The following is a 16,890-nucleotide window of genomic DNA, read 5'->3' as shown; positions in this document are numbered from 1 at the left end:
CCCCCCAACTCCCCCAAAGAGAGCGAATCCAGTACGGTTACGTCAATCACGTATCTACGACATTTGTTTATTCTATCCACCAGGCTTCATCCCGATTCCTCCACTCTAAGCGTTTTCCAAGATTTCCGATTTCCCCCTTCAACTCCCCCCAATGTCAACAGATCTGGTCGGGATTTGAAATAAGAGCTCTGAGGCATGAATTCTTTCTAAATGTCAAATTTCATTAAGATCCGGTCAACCGTTCTTAAGTTAAAAATACATCAATTTTTCTAATTTTTCCAAACTAAGACCCCCTAGCTCCTCCAAAGAGAACGGATCCATTCCAATTAGTTCAATCACGTGTCTAGAACTGGTGCTTATTTATCCCATCAAGTTTCATCCCGATCTCTCCCCTCTAAGCGTTTTCCAAGATATGTGTTTCCCTCCTCCAACCTCCTATGTCCCCGGATCCAATTCGAGTCGAAAATGGAGCATCTGAGATCCCCCCCCAATGTCACAGGGTCTGGTCGGAATTTAAAATAAAAGCTTTAAAGCACAAGAAACTTCTAAATATCAAATTTCATTAAGATCTGATCACCCGTTCGTAAGTTACAAATACTTCCTTTTTCCGAATTACCCCCCCCCCAACTCCACCAAAGAGAGCGGATCCTGTCCGGTTATGTCAGTTACGTATCTTAGACTTGTTTTTATGCTTCCCATCCAGTTTCATCCTGATCTCTCCGCTTTAAGTATCTTCTAAGATTTCCACCCCCCCCCCAATGAGGTTGAATACGGTTGAGATTTAAAATAAGAGATCTGAGTTACGAGGTCCTTCTAAATATGAAGTTTCATGAGGATTCGATCACTCTTTCGTAAGTTAAAAATACGTCATTTTTTCTAATTTTTCAGAATTAACCCTCCCTGCCCCCCAAATTCCCCCAAATAGAGCGTATCTGTTCCAATTATGTCAATCACGTATCTAAGACTTCTGCTTATTTTTCCCACCAAGTTTCATCCCGATCCCTCCACTTTAAGTATTTTCCATGATTTTAGGTCCCCCCCCCCCAATGTCACCAGATCCGGTCGGGATTTAAAATAAGAGCTTTGAGACAGGATATCCTTCTAAATATCAAATTTCATTGAGATCCGATCACCGGTTCGTAAGTTAAAAATACCTCATTTTTTCTAATTTTTCTGAACTAACCCTCCCCCCCAACTACCCCAAAGACAGCGGATCCGTTCCAGTTATGTCATTCATGTATCTAGGACTTGTGCTTATTTTTCCCACCGAGTTCCATCCCGATTCCTCCACTCTAAGTGTTTTCCAAGATTTTAGGTTTCCCCCTCCCAACTCCCCCCCCCCCAATGTCACCAGATCCGGTCGGGATTTAAAATAAGAGCTCTGAGACATAATATTCTTCCAAACATCACATTTCATTAAGATCTGATAAACCGTTCGGAAGTTAAAAATACTTCATTTTTTCCATTTTTTCCGATTTAACCGGCCCCCCACTCCCAACCCCAGATGGTCAAATCGGGAAAACGAGTATTTCTAATTTAATCTGGTCCGGTCCCTGATACGCCTGCCAAATTTCATCGTCCTAGCTTACCTGGAAGTGCCTAAAGTAGCAAAACCGGGACCGACAGACAGACAGACCGACAGAATTTGCGATTCCTATATGTCACTTCGTTAATACCAAGTGCCATAAAAACCGGAAACACCAGTGTTTCGCTGTTTTTTTTTTATTTGTTTTTTTTTGTACTCAATATACAAGAAACAATGCTTCCCACAGAGAGGAGTAGAATATATTGAATTATAATACTTTCATATTTTTGACAAAGACCAACCCTGTATAATTTTTTATTTATTTTGTAAAAGTAGCAAATTCTTTTTGATTTGATACATTTACTTCACCAGAAGAGCATCGTGATTGCTGCATCGTCTGATATATAAAATTAGCATTGTGAAATTGGAAAAACCAGAAAAAATAGAGAAAAACTTGGAATATGGAAATTGCCCCTTTTATCACGCAAACGACTATATTTACTAGAGGAACAAGAAATTGACGAAAATATTTACTACCATAGTTCTTGTCTTGGATTGAATAAAAATGACTCTGTACCTTCTTAAATACTGTGTTTGCATATACAGAATGAGAAATACTCACTAAGATAGGTATAATTCGACGATGGCCATATTTCTAATTATCATAAGCTACGTGTGTGGCCTACCCGTGAGAAACCCCAAACTTTGAGATGTTAAGTTTGTAAATTGGATTTCGAAGGTGGTTTGATAGTTAATATAAATGCCATAAATAGCTGTTCTACGGCCATAGTTAAGATAAATCCCGTAAATAACTATTCATTCGCCTTATTCAAAATAAATTCCGTAAGTAGCTTTACTGTCACCATAGTTAAAGCAAACGTTATAAATTATTCTATAGCAATAGCTAAAATACCAGGGGAGCATGCTTCGCTTTGTGAAAAGGAAGACAGTTTTTTTTTTAATCTTTTTGCAGAACAACTTTAAATTAATTTTATTTTATTCGGTAAACCTTTTTCAATGTTTTTTATTTTATGTTTTTGAATTGACAATCAAATTAAATTGTAATGGGTTTTCAGCACAGACACTCATCTTCAGCAAAAATTTGTATAACTGTTCAAAGTATTTGTGACACCATTCACATGAAAAACATTTATCCAAAATTTAAGGCCGCAACCGAATCTTCCCAAAAATGTGAAAGTGCTTCACTGTGAACTCAACCTTTTCGCCACAAAATCATAGAAGATAGAAAAAAATATAATTATATGATTCAAATACACACCATTTAATCAGGGAAGCAAATTTATAGTTTCTCTAGATATATTATTGTGTTTTAAGGACCAAATTGCATTTTCGGCCTCAAATTGTAATATGTGGCTTCAATAGCTCTCACTTACCAACTTTGGTGAAAATCAAACCCAATTTGTCAAAATAAACTAATATCACCCCTTCCATAGGAGGTGGACCTTCGAAAAAGAAATCAGGTGATTTACAACAGGTTAAAGCCATCTAGTTCCACTACATTCATCGGTTTATTTACTCAGTATTACGAAAATTATTCTCAAGGGATCAGTGGTGAAAATGTTGATACTGATAACCCTTAACTTCCAGTCTGTTTTATGACATTTAAAATTTTTGAAACTTCTAACGGATAATGGAATGTTGGGACTTATCCGACATCGCATTATCTATTCAAGACGAGATCTGAGGTGAAATTTTAATATCTCTTCTAGATTCCCAGAAATGCAATCCAGATTGCATGATTCCACATCAGAGAGTTTTAAGGGGGACAGAGGGGGAACTTGCCCTGGGCGCAGAAATTTTAGGGGCACAAAATTCCAAGTAAATGATTTAACCGTTATAATCATTTTGTAATTTTTGAAATTTTATTTTTATTAAAATAAAGTAGAGTGAACAGTTAATAAAAGAAAAATAATTAACAAATTATTAATCAGTTAAAAAAAATAAAAATAAAAATAATTAGATAATAATAATTATATTAATAATAATTAAATAATTTAAAAAATATATAAAACAGCTAATAAAAAATAAATTGCCAATTCATTGATAAACTGCAAATAATTTTGTTAATAAACGATTTTTTTTAATTTCGTCTAAAAATTCTGTGGGATAGAGGGGTGAGTAGTCATGATTTTGTCCCGGGCGCCAGAGAGGCCTGAACTGCCATTGTTCCACATATAATATCCTAAAAGGAGGGAGGCCATCACTAGGGCAATTTGATCCGGGAAGATCAAAGTATGACTCAAATACAATCTCCCGATGATTCCCCCTTTACACATAGTTGCTTTGCAATAGCTTAGTAAACACTTTCTGTGGAATTATCTGAGAAGTAAGACAATGTCAGATGCGACGTTTAGGCATGAAGCGACGATTTGCGCGTTGTACATCTCACTCCTTGGTCTGTGTAAAATGTTATCCCCTGTTCTTCAAGCCATGTTCTTTTTTTTTGCTTCAAACAACACCAATATACCGATCACAAAACGATAAAATACCAACCGAATGGCCTAATATCAACTAAATAATAGTTACGTACCAACCAAATAACATAAATACCAACAACAAAACGGTATCACTTCAAGTAGAATTGCTTTGTGTAACGTACCCAGTGTTTCTAATGATCTTTTGGGAGATCTACTGGACTCCCAATCGATGTCCAAAAAAAGCCGAAACAACCAAAAATCTACAGAATACTGAATCCTCGAGATATGTTACTTTGTGGTCAATTGTGGCAGTTTAATGCCATTTTTTAGTCAACTTCGACAATAACTGATCGCTGAAATCCCCCTTTTACTTCCGGAATCGCTTCTAGTTTCAGTAGATCTGCTCTACGAATTTAATTCTGCGGGATTTTTTTCAAACAATCAAACAGATTTTCTTTCCGCCAATCGATTCTATACCAAATATTGCCCAGGTTTTACAAATTATTTGAAAAAAAAATAGTCTGAGCATACCGTCATTGTATATCACTGGATTTACCTATCAAAGGTGGTCTACAATCTACTAGTATGATACATTAGAAGCTTCGGGCCATCGGTAATGCATATAGCCAAGTCGCTGATTTAAAATATCTGGATGTCTAAGACCGTTTGATTTCCCGCCAGTTAAAGGTATTTGGCAGCGGTAAATTTTACATGAGCGTTTATCGACGCATTAAAAATTATAAGAATCGCCATGTACATTTTGAAAAAAGTCTTTTATATGCCTCCATTGACATTTTTCTCATTCATAGCGCACAAAAATAGATTTCATCTTTTTCCTTGGAAGATTTAAGTTACTTTTATCGCATAAAAACAATTTGAGTTTCGTCTTATTAGTGATTAATTTTTTTAGGTAGTAATGACAATCTTCTCGTGGTACTGCTCCCTCCAAGCCCAAGTTTGCCCCTCAAACATCAGTTCCCCCCCTTGCTGAAATTTAGTTTCTGCAAAAAATCTTGTCAAAATGAAGATAAGCCTGCATAATTCAAGTATTCAGAGAAACAGGTCAGTTTTCATTAGTATATCTTTGCCTTTATGGTGATATATGACTCATGTTTTAGTTTTCACTGTCATTTTCATTTGATTAGGGAAAAATGTTTCCAACTTTGCACTGTTCCCAGGACGTTGACGAAATTACGCCACTGTTACCTCTGAAGGTAGTAGACACAGTAAGGACGTACTACAGCTAATTGCTGTTACCGCCCAGCCACTGGCCGTCCTTCCCAGTTTCTGACATTAAGGCAATTTTTTTTTTTGGGGGGGGGAATACGGAATCAAGAAAGGAGGAATTGCAGTTAACAATGGCTGCCAAAATCATGGTGAAAGGATTAACCGCATTAAAGCATGAAACACCAACCATGGCGAATTGAGAGCCCCTGAGGTGTCAAAGTGGGGAAAAGAAGTTCTCTAGCCAGTACCGATTCTGATGGTCAAATACCTCTTGCTGCTGATGGCTGGCGAGTAGTGCTTGACTACCCCCTCTCTTTTGCTGCACAAACATTACATTCCCAAGTCGGTCTGAAGATAGCGGATGGGGTTTTCGGGATGGAGGAAACAATGATATGATATCTTGACACTACGAAGGATGTCTCTTCTGTAAAGGGGAAAAAAATAGGCAAGCTCTATCCCAAAATACTACGCCCGGGAATAAGGACATTAATACCACAGCTGGAACTAATTTTTCGTTTTGGTGACAATGGGCCTTTAAGATCTCTTCCTTGGCTTGGTTTCGTGATACACATGATAATAACAACCAGTGGCGTCAACACTTTTGCTTCGAATTTATTTTTTATGGATTTTTCACCAGAATTTGTAACTTTAAATTTAGCGCCTATACTGTCTAAAACTAAAGAACTGCATACGGATGTCTTCTTAGTTGAAAATTAAATTCGCAATTTTTTCCCTGATTTTACAGGGATATATGGTTGTTCAAGTTTCCGCTTAACCAATTCAAACAGTCAGGTTTGATTTTTCGCTGTTCTTGGTACATTTAACTTTTGGCATATCAAAAATAGTAAAGCTTTTAGAAGATATGTTTCTCCCCATGGGCGTAACCGTTAGAAGTGACTATAAACACCGATAAGATACCGTAATATAATGCCAAATTAGCAAAACTATGGTTAATTTCAAATTATAAAGAGGTTCAGGTAATAAAATATAATATTTTACATTTAATAGACCGACTGAAATTATGATTATTACTCCTGAATGTGATTCTTCCCACCCCTTAAAAAATCATTCCAAAATGCCAGTTCAAATAAATGCATCCACGGGGTATATAGTAGGCTATACGACACCATGACACACGTTAATATGCCGCTAGTTACTTCACAGAAAATATTCTAGAGAAACTTTCTAAGGGATTATTGAGCAAAAACTGTAGCTATTTGCAGTGGGATCAATTCTGCGCATAAAGAAAGGAAAGGGTAAGATTTATTTTTCGAGCTTAAAAGGGGGGGAGGTCTATTTCTTTGTTCTTTATTTTTTAATGAAAATGCGCAAAGATGATGGTTTTCCACAAGGATATCCCCCACAAAGGTATTTTCAGAATCTAATGAAGAATATAAGGGGGTAGTGCCCCTCTCTTCACTCCCCAAAAATGACACACCAGACTATGCATTGGAACAGACTTTCACTTCTTATAGTTTCCCAATATATAGACCCAAAATGCCTTCAGTAAGCCTTTAATCTAATAAATCTATATGTCTTTAATAGTCCGCATTGTAGCTATGGACATCAAGCATGTCCCATACATCTGCCTGCTTGTTGAGCTCATAAATAATGTCTGACACATCCATGAGCCTAATCAAAATCTGTCTTGAGCCGCTCTGCCATTAACACCCATTTCATCCAAAAATGAACTCAAAAGCCATGTCTAATTTATCAGCTCAAGTGTTGCAAGAGCTCATTGGAGCTCTTGTGCAATCAGTCGTACCAGGATATGATTGTTTTAGACGAATAAGCAAATAAGAATTGACAGGGGCTATTAAATCCAAAATAATTTTAATTAATATATAATTAATTAATAGCAACATTTATTTCATAACGAGATACACGGGGTCAGCCATTTCTTAGTATTTGATATACCACTAATCCTTAATCTCGTTCTACCTCGAGGAGTCTCTTGCACCTTCGTTTATGGGAATCCAGAGAGACGTTTCTCGGAAAAATTTCCTCAGGAATATCATTCCGAACAGTGATGTAGCGCCAAATGAAGCTGCTCCTCTGTTTGAATGTATCACTGTCCCTTTTTGTCTGTTTGGCGGTAAAGTAAGGGGAGATTAGGAGAAGTTCATCAAAAGTAAGGGAATTCATATACTTGTATAAACCAGTCATCGATGTTACATCGATGCTTTCGTTAAGAGGTTTGAGTAAGATCTGGATAACCGTACAATCCACACTCTTTGGGGCGATTATTCAGAAAAAAGATTACGCAGTTCTAGTTAAAAGAATCCAAGAAAATCTGGCAACCGTGCATGCAATGTTAACAAAAGCAGTTTTCCATTTTTAGATTTTCTCTAAAAAATTTGCTAGGCTACAAAACGAACTATGTAAGATCAGCTGTAAGGCTAATCTGAGTTCAGAAACTTCTCTTTTTGATTATAAAATATTCCATTCCTAATATATGCGTAATTTCCCATACTTTTTTTTCCATTTCTTTCGACTTTCTCTTAATCATTTCTAAAAGCCCAGTGAAATTAAAATTCTTTACTATTTCTTTAGTATGTCAAATCTCTGCTTCCTGCTCTTTGGATATGAAACCCCGCAGATTGATTTTGAAGGGAATGTTTTTTATGATTGATTGTTACACAATATTGATTGATTTATTTGATTTAGTTTGAACGATTCAACAGTTCTAATTATAATAGAAATGGCATTTCTGACTTGTTTCATCAAATACCAACTAAATAATTTATAAAAAAAAACTAAACTAAGTAATATCCACTTCTGAACAGCACCATTATTTTGACTATGAAGTATATCCCTAATTTCAATTTGTTTTTGTAATGTACTATTAAATGAAATTATGTTTTTATTGATTAATTTATTAAGTAGTTTAAGTGCTTAACTGCAATTAAGTATGTAATTTAAGTAATTAAGTTATGAGCAGAATAAGTTAAAGAAGGAGCGTCTACATCTCTCTTGGCCTCGGTTGGCTTACTTCTGCAATGAATTATTAGCAGTAGTAGAAGTGGTATTAGTAGTAACAATACATCATCACTTTCTCGTTTTGTGTAAATATAAATGAAAATTTTTACCATTGCTACGAATGAAACGTTCGGCTTTCCTCTCCTAGAGAGAAGAAAAGAAAATGAAAAACTAACCTGAGTATTGCAGGCTTCTCAACAACATCGGTAACTTTACTTTCAAGTACATCTCTTATCTCTCCCGTGCCGTCTCCAGCAATTGTATTCCTTCTAGACTTCTCTTTTCTTCGCCTTCTTCGTCTGGTTGCTGATTCTGCTTCTTCATCATATTCAATACGGGTAAGAGATCGTCGATTAGCCGCCATACGGTCAAAGTTGCGTCCAGTAACATCCAGCTTCACAGTTTCATCAATAAAGATACGTGCAGCAGCCTGTGCCCGTTCTTCAGGCGATGGCAACCTGAAAATGAATTAAGCGTCAAATGAGCTTGAAGCCGAGGTGTTGAGCTTGAAGCCCCCACTCAATTATAAATATAAACACTCAAATTTGTCTAGATTCGGTGTTCATGAAGGGCTTTTAGTGAGATGTTTTCCGTTGACTTTAAATAAGAATCATGGTTTTCGTGAGGCCAAATCCTTTCTCAAACCATAAAATACAATGGAAAAACTTACAAAGCTCTAATTTTGGGATTTTTACAGAAGTGTCTGCAAAATCCACTTTACAGAAACTTTGTGTCAAACTCCTAAATACAAAGAAGTTTCCAGCCCCTGTGTACAAAAACGGAAACATTGCTATTTTTGCCAGAAGACAGATCACGGATGCGTGTTTATTTGATTTTTTTTTCCAAGATTGAAATAGCGGTCCTAGAAGATCGGAAGAGGGTGCATTCGAACGGAAATTAAAAGTTCTAGTCCCCTTTTAAGTGACAATATGATTAGAGGGTAACTGGCCCCCTCCCGCGCCCATTTCTTCCACAAAGTTATCTGTTCAAAATTTGAGATAGCCTTTTTGCTTAGTATAGTTGAAAAGCAAACAATTAGGTCTTTGGGTGTAAACTGAGAACCCATAGTCTGTGGGAGAGGCCTGTAAGTTATGAAATTTGTCCATAGTTTCTGTATAGTATTTTCCACGTGTTCTGGTTTCCGGAAAATAATTTACACGGAATGGGGCATTTCTGGAGCTATCGAGAATCCAATTAGAGATTAAAGTCTTATTTAAATGAAAGAATGCTAAGGAGAATTTTTTAGGCTGAGTCGTCCGCAAGCAATTTTATAGGGAGTGGGATTTTCAGCGAGGATGGAACTGTCTGGAGGGAATTTGACAGGGGTGGGTTGTACTTTACGTTGGATCATATTTCCATGGAGCAGTTTTCCGTGAGGAAGGGGCAGTATATTTCAAGGAGGGTGAACCATATTTACCGGTATTATTCGAAAAACGATCAGAACAAAATTAAAAAAAAAGTTTTTTAACTGAAAGTAAGGAGCAGCATTAAAACTCAAAAGGAACAAAATTATACTACATATGAAGGGTCGCTCCCTCCTCAATACCTTGCTCTTTACACTAAAGTTTCAATGTTTGTCCCAATTTTTTAAGAACGGGTAATGAGACAAAGGAATAGTTTAATTAGAACAGGAAGGGTTTTTGAAAGTGCTAACGACTTTAGCGTACAGATCAAGGTATTGAGGAGGCAAACCTTCATATATGGAATAAATCTGCCAAAATTGGTATGAAAACTTCGTTTTAATTTTTTATGTATGGGAAGCCAACTTGAATCTGCATTAGTGAAAAACATTAATAAATAAAACAAAAACAAAATAAGTTTTTTTTTACTGAAAGTAAGGAGCGACATTAAAACTTGAAACGAACAGAAATTATTCCGTATATAAATGGGGCTGTCCCCTCCTCAACGTCTCGCTCTTTACACTAAAGTTTAACTCTTTGTTAAAACTCTACTTTGTATATTAATAAAAACTTTAGCATAAAAAGCTGGGCATTGAGGAGGGGACAGCCCCTATCATATACGGAATATTGTTTGTTCATTTTCAATTTTAATGTCACTCCTTACCTTCAGTTAAAGAAAAAACTTGTTTTTGTTTTTTTTAATCCTTCAAGAAAGGCCACCTACTAATTCATTCCAATTCGATCTACTAATTCAAACCATATAGAAAATAGAAGCACACATTTTCTACAATTAGCAAAGCAGATTTTCAGGGGGATAGAGATTGAACTATCTTGATATAAAGATCAGATTTAAGGTGGACGTCTCCTGATTTACTGGAATGTAAACACTTTTTTACGAATTTCCTTTGAAACCCTCGAACTTCTGAAACCTCGAAATTGCCTTTAGGCCCTTATATAATTGGCATAATCTAAAAAAAAGTGAAAAGCTGGATTTGAAATAAAACCGAAAGAATTCAGAAACATTAAACCACTCCAGTATTTAAAAGAGGTGATTCGGGTAGTTTAGCAAGACATTCTTGTTTTATGTTGGGCAGTTTGAAAAGTATAAAAGACTATCGATTACTTGCACTCAACAAAAAGTTATGAGACCAGCTTTTGGTTCAAATTCAAGCACGGAAAACAAGTTTGCGTCTGCGATAAAAGCGACCTCCGCTAAGGCCAGCTGAAGTTAAAGAGATTAATTTTTCTTCCATGGATCATTATACTTATACATTATACTTATAATTTGTTTGTTCACAAGACATGGCGTGAGCGTCAGAATTTGACCTAGAATTTCATGTTTAGGGGTCAGCGAAAGACCTTGTCGCCAATTCTGGCACTTCACAAAAAATTACAAAACTTGGAAAGCAAATTTGCGTCAAGCTCGGAGAGTAAGAATGGCCACAACTCTATTGACCTTAAGATATGGAATCATTTCTCTCTTATTGACACAGGAGTTTTATTTTTGACAAATTATTCTTTGACAAATTGACAATTAGACATTATGACAAATTAAGCAACTCAACAAAACATAGTAATTTTCTTTCTCAAATACAAATTCTAGAACAATAAAGTGTTCCATCGCAAGGCTACCACGAAAAATGGAACAATATAAAAAGATTTCTTTCCAACAAATCGCAAAAACACAAAAATTTCCCAATACATTGAATAATAATAACATATCTACTTAATTCACTTTTTGACGGCGATGCCTTTTATTTTCTATACTCTGCCTAGGATCCCAAAATTAGGACTGAAACCTCAAGATCCTAAAAAGCCCAAACTGTGGCAATCTTGCCCCAAATGATGGGTTTCCCACTTCCCAAAACCGGTAAACATCACGGACCGCCAAGGGTGCAACACAGTTCTGTCACGCTTGGTATAAAGTTCCCAAAACGCTTGGCACATCTCACAGAGCACTTGGTACAGTTCTGTCACGCTTGGCACACTCCACCTGGTGTACATGATTTATGAGAATGAACAGCCCCTCTACCCTAACGAGAAGCTTATAAACGTTATTTTCCCTAAATTTTGATTTTAGGCACAACATGGCTGTATGCTGGAAAATTGAACGTAACGTGTAGGAAAACTATAACCATCATTTGGAGCAGAATTTCATTTTAAGCTAAATGTAGGCTACACACAATTTACCTGCCTTTGTGGCTGAAGGTACGAGGTAACTGTCTATCAATATTTTGGAAATACCATTAGAAACGGAAAATAAAGGGATTAAAAATGGTGCCAATCATGAATAAGGTAAGGGGGGCACAAAAAATATTTTTCAAAAACGCAGGGGCAGTTTCGTTGTTTTTTACTTTGTTCAATAAAAACAGCAAAACAAGATATTTTTCAATGGAATTGGTCAGGACAGTTATTTTTCAAAATCTAAGGAGATGACCAATTACATCACCTTTTCAAGCCCTAAATAGGCACTTCTGGGAATCAGGGCTAACGTTGAAGTTGAAATTAAGACAAAACACATTATTCGTAGACCATAGTATTTTTCTATCAACAGTTGTCGCTAAGGTGCAGCATACGTCGAAACGAACAACTTGGGTAATCGTTAGCGATTTTCTCCTCTTTCAGGAGTACAATGGAATTCTAAATTCCTGGTTATCTTTTATTAGCGACAAGAAATTTCCCAGATTACAGACAATTTATAGCCCATTATTTGCTTTTACGGTTTAGAAAACAGGGAATCAGCATTAACGGGTTCAACAAAATTACAGATTAACGAATCAAGTGGTCCCATGTGGAGCTTTAAAAAAGTATGTTTAGCATTAAATACATATGGAGTTAAATTAGTAGAATCTCCGTTTAGACTGGCGTTGCTCATGTTGCCAATTTAACAGAATTCTGTAAAATGAAAAAAAAAATTAGATTCGACATTGTCATGGGTGAGCACGTCTCTTCCAAGTTCTTAGAACTGGGGAGAGGAGTATTTACAATTTACACAGAAAATCCCAAGGGATGCCCATTCTCTGCCATTCTCTCCCACATTTTGAAGCGCTGCGTGTTTCACCTTGCTCTTCACACTCTATAACATGTGTGGCACACTTTAACTACATACGCGGCAAACGCAACACATTGAATACATGATTTTCGAACGTAGGCAACTCCTCAGAAAAACCTCTGACCCCTAAATATTTTGTTAAATATAAATTTATGAAAAGCATTTAAAGTGATTAGGTAACTCGTAAATTAACAAGAGCTAAGAGCTCATATGGCATTTGTGACGAGGCGAGAAGAGCTAAGAGCCAAGAGATCATATGGTATGAGCTCTAACAAAATTCTATGAATCAATAGATTGATTTAAAAAGGAAAATAAGAGGCTTAATGCCGGTCAGGATTTACAATAAGAGCTCTGACTCACGATGTCCTTCTAAATATCAAAATTAATTAAGATCCGATCACCCACTAGAAAGTTATAAATGCCTCATTTTTTCTAATTTTTCCTCTCCCTTTAGCCCCTCAGATGGTCGAATCTGGGAAACGACTTTATCAAGTCAAATTGTGCACCTCCCTGATACGCCTACCAATTTTCATCGTCCTAGCACGTCCAGAAGCACCAAACTCGCCAAATCACTGAACCCCTCCCCCCAACTCCTCCAAAGAGAGCGAATCCACTACGATTATGTCAATCACGTATCAAGGACATTTGTTTATTCTATCCATCAAGCTTCATCCCGATTCCTCCACTCCAAGTGTTTTTCCAAGATATTCCCCTCCAACTCCCCCCAATGTCAAAAGATCTGGTCGGGATTTGAAATAAGAGCTCTGAGACATGAATTCCTTCTAAAAATCAAATTTCATTAAGATCCGATCATCTATTCGTAAGATAAAAATACCCCAATTTTCACATTTTCCAAGAATTCTGGTTTCCCCCTCCAACTCCCCCCAATGTCACAGGATCTGGTCGGAATTTAAAATTAGAACTTTAAAGCACAAGATCCTTCTAAATATCAAATTTCATTAAGACCTGGTCACCCTTTCGTAAGTTACAAATACCTCAATTTTCAAAATTACCCTTCCCCCCAATTCCACCAAAGAGAGCAGATCCGGTCCGGTTATGTCAGTCAAGTATCCTAGACAGGTTTCTATTCTTCCCATCCAGTTTCATCCAGATCTCACCACTTTAAGTATTTTCTAAGATTTCCGGTCTCCCCAACTGCCCCCCCAACCCCAATTACGCTTGATCCGGTTGAGATTTATAATAAGAGATCTGAGTTACGAGGTCCTTCTAAATATGAAGCGTCATGAAGATCCGATCACTCCTTCGCAAGTTAAAAATACGTATTTTTTCTTATTTTTCAGAATTAAGCCCCCCCCCCCAATAGAGCGGATCCGTTCCAGTTATTTAAATCACGCATGTAAGACTTCTGCTTATTTCTCCCACCAAATTTCATCCCGATCCCTCCAATCTAAGCGTTATCCATGATTTTAGGTTCCCCCACCCCAAACTTCCCCCAATGTCACCAGATCCGGTCATGATTTAAAATAAGAGCTATGAGACACGATATCCTTCTAAATGTCAAATTTCATTGAGATCCGATCACCCGTTCGTAAGTTAAAAATACCTCATTTTTTCTCATTTTTCAGAACTAACCCCTCCCCCAACTACCCCAAAGAGAGCGGATCCGTTCCGGTCATGTCAATCATGTATCTAGGACTTGTGTTCATTTTTCCCACCAAGTTTCATCCCGATCCCTCTACTCTATGTGTTTTCCAAGTTTTAGGTTTCCCCCTCCCAAATCCCCCCCAATGTCACCAGATCCGGTCGGGATTTAAAATAAGAGCTCTAAGACACGATATTCTTCTAAAAATCAAATTTCATTGAGATCCGATCACCCGTTCGTAAGTTAAAAATACCTCATTTTTTCTAATTTTTAAGAATTACTCCCCCCCCCAACTACCCCAAAGAAAGCGAATCAGTTCCGATTATGTCAATCATGTATCTGGGACTTGCGCTTATTTTTCCCATCAAGTTTCATCCCGATCCCTTCACTCTAAGTGTTTTCCAAGATTTTAGGTTTCCCCCCTCCAACTTCCCCCAATGTCATCAGATCCGGTCGGGATTTAAAATAAGAGCTCTGAGACACAATATCATTCCAAACATCAAATTTCATTAAGATCCAATCACCCGCTCATAAGTTAAAAATACTTCATTTTTTCTATTTTTTCCGAATTAACCGGCCCCCCACTCCCCCCCCCATATTGTCAAATCGGGAAAACGACTTTTTCTAATTTAATCTGGTCTGGTCCCTGATACGCTTGCCAAATTTCATCGTCCTAGCTTACCTGGAAGTGCCTAAAGTAGCAAAACCGGGAACGACAGACCGACCGACAGACAGACCGACAGAATTGGCGATTGCTATATGTCACTTGGTTAATACCAAGTGCCATAAAAAGCGTTTTTTTTATTAGTTGCAAGTTGATTTTCCAATTAAGTAGTAAAACTTCTAACTTCAGACAAACGATTTTTTTCTAATAAATCTAGAGACATCATTAAGGAGAAGAAATTATATTAATGAAATTTTAAAAGTAAAGGGAGTAGGAGAAAAAGAATTACTGTGCAAAAAATCAATCGAGAGCTGAGAAAGAACGAAATGGAGGTCAATGACGTACACCAAGAGATTCTTGGGGCCTCTACAACCCCCCACCCCACAAAAAAACATCTTAATTTTTTTTCTGAATCGCTGGCAACTATTTACTATGATCAGCACTAAGATTTGTGGTATGAGCCTAGAATTGGGGCTGTTGAGAAGGAAACATGTTAACAAAACAAATCTTTCTTACAATATGCAGAATAATCGTACTTAAAACATTTTGACTACAGTTACTATATTGCTACCTCCCCCCTCCCTATTGTGCGGATACATAGCCCACACTATAATTATATTTCCCGTGTGTTTCTCTCCATTTCTTGATTTTTTTTTTTTCATCATCGACGATACAATTTAAGGCTTCATCATCAAGTATGATTTCATCATCATAATTGACTGAATCGCTGCTGAGCAATCCGAGTGGTTAGTCCCTTGGTGTAATTTGGGCATTCTCACACGCTCCGATTACAGCTGGATCTAGTCTTTTGAGGGGAATTTTTTCCTTCGGAACACAAATATGTAAAGTATTTGAAGGGACTGCAGCCAGGAAGTCTATATTATAGAAATAAGTTTATGATTGTTGAATAGAAAGTTTTTTGCTCTATTTTTTGATACCCCACAATAACAGTGTCAAGTATAGCAATCTAAAATGCAAACATGAAACAGGTTTATAATTATTTTGGAATTATAAAAAAAATAATTGTCGGCTTTAAGATTTGATTAGATCAAAATATTCACCCTATCTTTTTATTTCAATTGACATAAAAACCGCCAAAATCACTAATTCAGGAACGTCAGGCAAACGCCAAATGTTTAACACTGGAGGTATAGGAAGATTCCTTGAGAGTGCGTCCTGCCTTAAAGTACATGGGTTAGAACAAAAGTGACGCATGGACAAATGCATGGGAAATATATAATTTGGGCTCTATTTTTGCACATTAGGAGGGCGGAAAGTATAGTAAAATTGTAGCCAAAATGTATGAACTACAATTATTCTGCATATTACGAAGTAAGAATTGTTTTCTTAACATGCTTCCTTCTCAACAGCTCCAATTCTAGGCTTATACCAAATTTGCTTTATTAACCTCCCCTCCCCCCAAAAAACTCCTGTAAACGAGGACTGGAAGGGGTAACAATACTTTTGAGAAATTAACTTGTAAGGAGTATAGGTTAACAAACAATTTTCTTTATCTTCAGGAGTCGAGTAAGATCCCACATTATTAAATATTTTACTGAATATTAATTTTGAAAAAGCGTTTAAAGTACTTAATAACTTACAACTTGGCAACTTAGCTTAAACTCAGTGTCAGCTGAGGTTACACCTTATTTCCAAGTAAAGGTTCGAAGTGCCATTCTTACCATCTTAATGAGCTAAAGTAATTTATAGGGTATAATTAAGAATGCACATTTAGAATAAGTCACAAGGGTCTCGAGAGTAACCAAATATTAAACAGACAAGCTGTTAACAGCTTGCGACACTATATACCATCAGCTTCCCATCTACAGAAGTAATTTATCATCTTTCAATAATAACGCGCTTCGGACAGACTCTGACGAGGCCTGTGAATGACTATTACGGCCCGTAAGTGTTGTCTGCCATGCTAATCGCCATATCAAATCGAATTAATGATTATATTTTCTTTGCCAATGTACTTGCGGTTGAAATTCAAAATAATTTC

The 16,890-nt window shown here is 36.7% G+C and overlaps 1 protein-coding gene across 1 annotated transcript in view; it reads right to left on the bottom strand.

Moving 5' to 3' along the window:
* Window positions 1-16,890, bottom strand: part of LOC136026240 (uncharacterized) — a 142,560-nt gene that overhangs the window by 78,385 nt on the left and 47,285 nt on the right. Inside the window, exon 4 of the mRNA XM_065702597.1 lies at window positions 8,346-8,627. Coding sequence (XP_065558669.1) covers window positions 8,346-8,627 — 282 coding nt within the window. The remainder of the gene's footprint in view (window positions 1-8,345; window positions 8,628-16,890) is intronic.

This window comes from Artemia franciscana, chromosome 4, assembly GCF_032884065.1.
Source record: "Artemia franciscana chromosome 4, ASM3288406v1, whole genome shotgun sequence".
Taxonomy (NCBI): domain Eukaryota; kingdom Metazoa; phylum Arthropoda; class Branchiopoda; order Anostraca; family Artemiidae; genus Artemia; species Artemia franciscana.
Note: the sequence above shows the minus strand (reverse complement) of the source record. Positions and strands in the feature narration are given on the sequence as shown.